Raw genomic sequence first — 8,341 nt, 5'->3', positions numbered from 1 at the left:
CTTTTTTTCTAAGAGTGTACATTCACATGTATCATGCCTGGACAAATCCTGTCAAGTGTACTTGGCTCAGTGTTGAACCGGTAGTGCCTTAAATCGCTGGTGAGGAGAGAGAGAAAGAGATAGAGAGAAGAAAAAGAAAGTGTGAAAGAAGAGAGAGAGAAAGAGAGAGGCAGAGAGAAGGATGGAGAGAGAGACATCCAGTTGGAGGAGAGGGAATGAAAGAATGAGAAAAAGGATAGAGACAAAACGAAGAAGGCTGACGGTTGCAAATTGGACATGTTTTAATTACGTCCTCCACCCCGGAGGCGCCAGGCTGCGGACGGACTCCATGGCCGATGGGATCCCTCCGCTCCGTCGTGTCATATCCTCTCAGCCTTCCATCACAGCTTTTCTATGGCCCCGCCACATCACAAKTRCATAACTCAACCCGACTGATGCCGTCGACTCAAGGCTTTCAACAATTCACCGCTCCGCCTTGAGATTTACACAACATTGTGACACCRCCCGTTTTGGCTTTATGTTTAATGACAGAAGATGAGAAGTGATTGACGGTGTGGCAGAGCATTTTTGTCAGTACACTTTGAAAAAAGGGTTCCAAAAGAGTTCTTCAACTGTCCTCATAGGAGAACCCTTTTTAGTTCCAGGTTCCAGGTAGCACTCTTTTGGGTTCCATGTAGCACCCTATGGGGAAAGGGTTCTACATAGAACTCAATAGGGTTCTACATGGAACCAACAGGGTTTTACCTAAAACCCCCAAAAATTGTTGAAAGGGTTCTCCTATGGGGACAGCCGACGAACCCTTTTAGATTCTAGATAGCACCTTTTATTCTAAAGAGTGTCGTGGATTGAATGTTTCGAGTTGGGATGAGACTCGGTGTGAGTTACGGGCCATTCAACGGGCCTATAGTCTGATTATGTGATTGATGTATCAACGTAAGATGGTCATTTGACGATGCTTAGGCCCACACCTCTTGAGGGTTTTTCACACTACTGAGCCGAACTGAGCTGAGCCAAACCAAGCTGTACTGAGCTAGCCTGGTAATGAATCCACCAGGGTTGATGGAATTATCCCAGTTTGGTTAAGTTAGGTATTATAATGCGAAAAGGGTGTRKGTGGGATCCATACTGTACACACTCACCGTATAGAATAGAGGACGTTGCCGTTCTTGAATATTCTTAACAGCTTGTTGTCTGTGGTGACTTCGTGGAAATGGGCACCTTTCTCGTTGGCGAAGAACAAGTCAGGTTTCCAGATAGAGTCCAACATAGAGGGGTCCAGGTCCAGAGAACCGTCAGGGTACTCTGTGTACGCTAACCTGGGGTCGTTCCACTTTTGACGGAGGAAGATGTTCACTCTGTAGTCCTAGTGGATGGAGGGAGGGAGAGGGGAGAGGGAGCGAACAGGGGTCATTCTGTACTGGTCTATAATAGGGCCACCTATCGAGCGTCTGATGAGTAAGATGGGCATTACTGAGGGCTTCTTCATTACGGGGCTCATCTAGGTCACTATGGTAAACATACTTGTTGGAGGTGCCTTAAATAGGGCTGGGCTCGTAGGTCCTATTCGTAACCATACTGTAGTCATACCATGGATCACGTTGAGAGTTCACTAGGATGCAACACAAGTAAGACTGTAGTCTCTATACAGGCACCTTTGAGGCTCCTAGTGTGTAAAGCGTATCATGTAGGTCTATACAGGACACCTTCTGCAGGCTCCTAATGGTAAACACACTGTAGTACTACGGCGAACGCGGTGAGGTCCGGAATGGAGAGATCTAGTGAGAGCGGGATTGGCGTATCGTACCCTCTGGTTGCGTCTTGAGGTTGCGCTTGGATTGTGTAATCTATGTAGGCGTGGGCATGGTCATATCTAGCATGGCCTGCCGTCTTGTAGGTTGCGCGCTATAGGTATAGAGGTTCGTAGACGTTGTTCTGGCTATCTTATCTTGGCCCCTTGTTAGTGTCTGAGTGAGGTTTAGAGCATTAGGCTGGGTAGACTATATCAGTGACGACGCTTTATGTGTATCTAGTTTGTTAATGATCATGGATCTGGGTGATGTGCATTATGTTCCATCAAGTCGGTCCCCTTTTGGTAGTGTCCTATTGGGTGATACGTGTGAGTAGCGTATGGGTGTATGTCTTATAGCACCGGCCTTGAGGTTCTCTATTGTGTAGCGTAGCTGGTGGAGGTGTTTGCAGGGTTATAGCATCTGCACCTTGTAGGCGGTTCATCTACTGGTATAGTGGTCAGTACGGGTTTGAGATAGGTCTAGTCTGATGTTGTGTGGTCTAGTGCCCTTGGAGGTGCTGGTATTGGTGTATAGGATCGATTAGCGTTGTATTGTTACTATTTCAGTGGTTGCATCCCTGTGATGGTTTGTTCGCGTTGGTGTGTGATCATTGTATTTTCTTGGCTAGTCTCTGATGTTGGAGTGGGGTGGTCGTAGTCTGGTCTTACTGTGGGCGTTCACTCCTGCTAGTGGGATTTGTTGGTGGTTTGTAATGTGTTATCTCTGTTGTATAACTCTCTACTGATAGCTGGTTAGATATGGTACGTATACTATGTAGCGCCTCCGTCGTCTCTGGTATATGAGCTATACTACTGACTATAGTAGGTCTGTTAGGTATCAGGGGGCCCCGCTTTCGTACGTGTTTCTGTGGCTCCCTTAGTAAACTTAGCTTGTAGATGTGGCTGCTATGTATCGGGGTCCTTTCCGTTGCCAGGTCCATTGGTAAACATACTGTATGTCCTATACAGAGCCCTTATGGTAATAACATACCTGGTGTGAATCTATGATGCTAGTGGATCCTTGAGGTCCGTGAGGGTGGTAGAGCTTACTCTGGTACGTCTTATATGTGACTATTTGGGCCGCGTGTGTTTGTAGGTGTTCCTGTGGTAGATGGTAGTACATCAGTACTTGCTTTATGGTTTTGGTTAGGTATAGCTGGAGGGCCCTTGTGTGGAAGGGTTTCCGTACTTGATGTACAATCATATTTGCTGGGGTAGTGGTCGGTAGTGACACGCAGTGTCATGCGCTTATTCTGTTGAGGTGTTGTGCGTGAGTAAGTTTGTGTGGTTACATTGACCATAACCTGTGTGTGCTACTGGGTTGTAGTGCGTGTTCCCCATTCGCGTTTAATATGCACTTGGATAGTGCGGCTCGCTAGTCTTCTAGATTCTTATTCATTGGCTATCCTATTTGCGTGTGCTCGAATGTTGTTTTTTGTAGGATTCACTTGATTGTCATGTGACCTTGGTTGAATGGTCAGTTCTATTTATATGTCTTATGATAGCACGCGTTGTAGGGTCCCCTGGTAGATTGTTCGCTTTTATGGCATATACTCTGGTGTAGTGGGTGCTCAGATATAGTTAGTTGTTAGTGGGTACGTCTCTGACCGTGTCTGAGTGAAGCCTTGCGTCATGAGTTTGTGCCTTACTTATAATCACATACTTCTGGTATGGCGCTTATATGGCCCCCTGTGTCCTATGGTAAACATACTGTATTCTATACGGTAGAGCGGCAGCCTCGTTATGGAGGTCTCGTCTTACTTTGGGCTAATTCATACCTGTGTGCAGTGGGGTGGTAGATGTGTTTAGCTTCTTAATGTTTAGGTGCTGACTCTCCCGTTGTGAATGTGTGCGTCTGTGGATTGAGTTAAGTATAGTTCATACTTGTTATATGGTCTTTATGCTGAATATGTGGTAGCATGGGGCGATGCCTCTTGTTCTCGTGATGGGGCTTTCGATCGTGGTGAGTCTCTTTTGTTGTTGGAGATTAATCATGTTAGTCTAGTTGGGTTTGGTATGGTTCTTTAGTACATTGGTCTATGGACTTTTTGATCGTTCGTAGTGTGTGTAAGATGGCGATTGAGCTGTGTATATGTCTAACCAGGTCGATCCTTGAGAGGCCTTAGATGAGGAGCGAGTACCGGTGTTTAGTTGTTTCTTGAGTTCATCTATGTGAGCTGGACCTGGGAGTGTGTGTCTCTACTTCTATTTTGTAACTATTACATTGAGGTGGTGTGGAGTTGATGTCTCATGTATACATTGGCTGGCCTCTTTGAAGATGGTCCGTGATGTGGGGTGTATGAGTACTCATTTACTGTATGTCTTACGGGTGCACCTGAATGTGGAGGTTCTTGATTGGTTTTGTAGTCTGTACTTTTGGCTCTGAGCGATGTGTGAGTCATTTGAGAGACATACATGATGACTGTTCTTTCGCATGCGCTCTATCTGTTGAGTGGTGTGTAGGTTTAGGAGATGTTTTCTTGTCTCTACGTTTTGACCTATCTACCCTGCCACGTGACTCTAGTCTTACCACGGTGGACTCTGATTGTACGGTCGTTAGGGGTCTACCTGGTAGATGTCTGTCTACTAATGGTGAACTTCGCTGGTGCTCGGTTAGGCGCGTAGCTGGTGTCTACGTTTCTCAGCTTTATCGGCGCTGTGCATGCCTGTTCGTTGTGTGGAGCGTCCTGGATGGCGTCTATAGTTTTTTATATCTAAGTCGCATGTGCTCGTCTAGGGTGACCTGGAGCGTGTGTCAGCTGTCTGTCTTCTCTATTATGACCTTTCTGTATGGTTGGCTAGCCGGGGTTCTATGTGGACTCCTTTGTGTATCGCTTCTTATTCTGCTAGAGTGCCGATCATGGAGCGGGCTGGGAAGTGTCTGTCTTACCTTTTATGGCGGTCTCTTATGAGTGGCTATTCCGGTGGATGACTGGTTGGTCACTTCTCGCTATGATCTGCATTAGTAGTAGTGGGGTGCGTGTGTCTACTGTTCATCTGTGACTTCTGGTTGTACTGTGCGTGCTGTTAGTTGCGGTTGGATTGATGATCACGTTACATTTGTTGGACTTCTTGTCGTTGAGATGAGGCTCTAGGTTCGTTGTCATAAGTTCCACCGTTGTGACCTTCTTCAGTTCTCTTATGTGGTTGTGGTGGTTGTTGCCTTAGTTGGTTGTACAGTTGTTGTCCGTGAGCGCGTTGATGTCGATGTTGTTCCATTGGTGCACTCTTCGTATGATCCGAGGTTAAGTGGGGTTGATGCTACATTTCTCCTTCTCTGGATCTGTGGTTGTGGAGGTGGTAGACTATGTAGGTCTCACTAAATCTGTTTGATGTAGGGGTGAAGGGTGCTATATATGTGTTCTATACTACTAGGTCTTTGTGTGGTTGGCGAGTGGAGTATCCTTGAGCTCTCCTGTAAAGGAGCTTTAATTTTAGAGTAGTTCATCCTCCTTCCTCTCTGCACATGTTGCACATGTTGCTAGAAGTGGTCGATTCCAGAACTTCAACTGGTGATTTGCGAGGTTGATGCTCTGTGATCTTTATGTCATGCTATGTAGCGAGTTCAATATTACTGTAGTAGGTTCTTGTGAGTGGTGGTGTTGATAGTCAATGATCTCAATCAAGGGGTATTTATGTGTGGTTGTGGGGTGGTGCATGAATTATCGGCTTATGGCTTATCATGTAGGTTTGTGCTCGCTATGGGATGGACGAGTGTCTGCTTCTTTATATGGAGCGTCGTGTGGAATGTGGTGAGCTTTGTGTGTCGTTCATCACTGTTGTGTGCCATATGCGTTTGTGGCTCTAGCAGGGTTGAAGTTGCGTCAGGATGTCTCCCATCGTTTGGTCGGGTATCTGTTATTGCGGGGTTGCTAATCTATGGATTGTCGTAGTTGTCATGAGCTTTGGAGGTGGCGTTGGAGGGTGTGTAGCCTATGTTAGTCTTTTGTGGTATTCGTGTTGTGAATGCCTTTTGGTGGTTGTTGTTGTTCGTTTGTGGGCCACCTACGATGGTGTTGGGATTGAGGAGCGTGGATGTTTGGATCGTTTTCATATAATAGCTGTGGTCACGATTCGGGAGTGTTAGAACATGTTCTGTTTTTATCTGATGTTGTAGTGGGGTGGTAGTTCTGTCTGTTTCGTTTACTTGGTCTGACTATGACTGTCACGAAGGCCTTGCTAACGTCCTGGCCATATCCATTAGCCATATCTCGGCCGTTCAACAGGGACTTGTCTTGTAAATTGTATTTGTTTTTTCGTGTCTGACGTCGGTATAATTCGAGGCTGCTGTGCTCTTCTGAATGTGTCGACACTGAGTTACTATTGCTCAGTATTGGTCTTGTGCGGCATGGGTAGGCGAAAAGTATATGGTACTCATCTTGTGGATACTTGTTTTCTCAGCTGCGCTGCTCGGCGGTAGTGTGTCTGTGTCTTTTTACTCTTGTGAATGTGGTGGGGGTGGGTCTGAAGATGTACCAAAGTTGACTATCTGAAGACGTGTGTCCTGATATGAGTAGCTTGTTTGTGTAGATCGTTGTATAGTTCTACCTCTGGTCATAACTGTCCTCTGCATTAGATTGGTGGTAAAGGAGTGTGTGTAGGGTTGTAGTCTTTCTTTAAAAGGTCTTCTTGTATCTAGACATAGTCGTGCAGTTGTGGTTGGGTCTGGTTGAGTGTTCTTTCAGTGCTCGTTTGGTTATGCTCTCGTGTCGGTAAGTTGGGGTAGAGTAGTTGGACTCTTTAATCATACGTTTTACAGCGTCACTGTGTGTAGGACGGTGGTGGGTGGTATGTGTGGCGGCCTGGATCGTATGTTTCTTCTTTTTAGGCTATCTGTTAGTCTGTGTCAGCGCCGAGTGTGACTTGTGTGTGCTAGTTTCTTTGTTTGTCTGTATAATCTGCGCGAATGGTGGTAGATGACTCTGTCTTTGGTCTTGGTTGCTTGGTTTTGCAACGATCGTGCTAGTATTGGCTTTGAGTGGTCTGGTCCTCAGTTGTCCGCATGTTTGCAAGCATTGAGCATTCTCTGTGTTTCTCACGTGAAGTCTCTTAGGTCTCTGGGTGGGTCTTGAACTATCATTGATTGGTGAGATATATGGGTAGATTGAGGAGAGTGAAATAAAGATGTTCTGAGATATCTCTGTATGTAATCAGTAGGTGGTTTATAGAGCGTATGGATTTTGATGTGTAGATCTAAGCATGTTCTATTGTAAATGGTGCATAAAAGTCAGGAAAGTGTGGTCAATAAAATTGATTATCTTCTATTAGATGATTATTGTGTGGTTGGGAGGTGTTGGTAGTGTTTGTTACTTAGGGTGGTTTGTTAGCTATAGTAGTGGCTGCTGGTGACCTGTAATCCTCAGTTTGTGATATCTTGATGTAGTGGATAGTAGAGGAGTGGGGACTCTAGGTCAATAGACTTTTGTAATTGTGGTTTATTCGTTTCAATGTGTGACTGTTTGGTGAGGTCGGGTGATGTTACGTCTTCGGGGAGAGGTCTGTGTAGCTGTGGCAGGAGTAAGGCACTGGTGAGGTGGTTGGTTTGTTGTCCTATGATTACTTTTGACCACAGCAATATTGTTGCTTGTGAGGTGCGATAGAGGAACAACTGATGGCTTAGTCTGTTAAATCATGGCTACGCATCCTGTTCAAGTCTCCTAAGTCGGGATTTGGTACGTTGCTGTTCTGTTCGTCTGCTTCATCTGTAAGTGGGTCTGCGGTGTGGTCGTGTTCTGTCTCTGTCTTTTCTGCTCTGCTGGTGGCGGCTGGTAGATGGCTCTGTCTCTGTCTCCAGTTTCTCGCTCGCTTTCTGGTCGTAGTGGCCCTTGCGTAGATGCCTATTCTTTCTGCTTTTCTATTGGGTGAGGTCGGAGACATGCGGTGGCAGCTCTTTATATATACTGTTTTTTGTGCGTTTCGTAGCGTTGATGTCCAAGGGTGGTTGTGTCTGTTCTTTTCGTGCCCATTATCTTGACTAACGATGGTCGTGTGAGCTAGATGTTCTGGCTGCATCTCTGTATCTGGTCTTATATCTGTTAGCTGGTCACTGCTAGTCTTGTTGCCTTGTGTCCTCTCACTAGTTAGGTGTGGCGTCTCGGTCGCAGATCTAGGAGATATGCCGTTTCTTGAGCTGGACTTTTGTTACTAGCTGTCAGCATGGGTCTGGCTAAGCAAGTGTACATCAGATTGTCTGATGTAAGGCTGTGCATCGACTATTAGCGGAGGTTGTGTCGGGGGAGTGATGTTGTTGTAGTGTCGCCTTAAGTGGCTCGCTATTGGTCAGTAAGAGAAGCTTGATGTGGAGTTCGGTGTCCTTAGGTCCTTGATATCTGTATAAGGCTTTTTGATCTGATGGGGATAGTTGGGCTGGTAGTATGTCTTATTGTGTATTATGTGTTTCTGTTGGTGGTGGTGGTGTGGTTAGGTGATCTGCACGTCATCTCGGTTCCGGTTACCACATGGAGTGTGTATTACTACAGCGATCCAGGTTGGTCTGTTGATAGATTCTGTGTGTTCACTATGAAGTTTTTGAATATCAGTATTATGGGATGA

General features: G+C 45.9%; 1 protein-coding gene across 1 annotated transcript in view; it reads right to left on the bottom strand.

Moving 5' to 3' along the window:
• The window catches only part of LOC112075005 (glycine receptor subunit alpha-3-like), a gene marked incomplete at its 3' end in the record, with an annotated part of 19,190 nt that overhangs the window by 1,724 nt on the left and 9,125 nt on the right, over window positions 1-8,341 (bottom strand). Inside the window, exon 4 of the mRNA XM_070440736.1 lies at window positions 1,140-1,363. Within this exon, the coding sequence (XP_070296837.1) occupies window positions 1,140-1,363 (224 nt within the window). The remainder of the gene's footprint in view (window positions 1-1,139; window positions 1,364-8,341) is intronic.

This window comes from Salvelinus sp. IW2-2015, unplaced genomic scaffold, assembly GCF_002910315.2.
Source record: "Salvelinus sp. IW2-2015 unplaced genomic scaffold, ASM291031v2 Un_scaffold2928, whole genome shotgun sequence".
Taxonomy (NCBI): Eukaryota; Metazoa; Chordata; class Actinopteri; order Salmoniformes; family Salmonidae; genus Salvelinus; species Salvelinus sp. IW2-2015.
The sequence above is the reverse complement of the archived record's forward strand: the minus strand, read 5'-3'. Positions and strand labels throughout refer to the sequence as shown.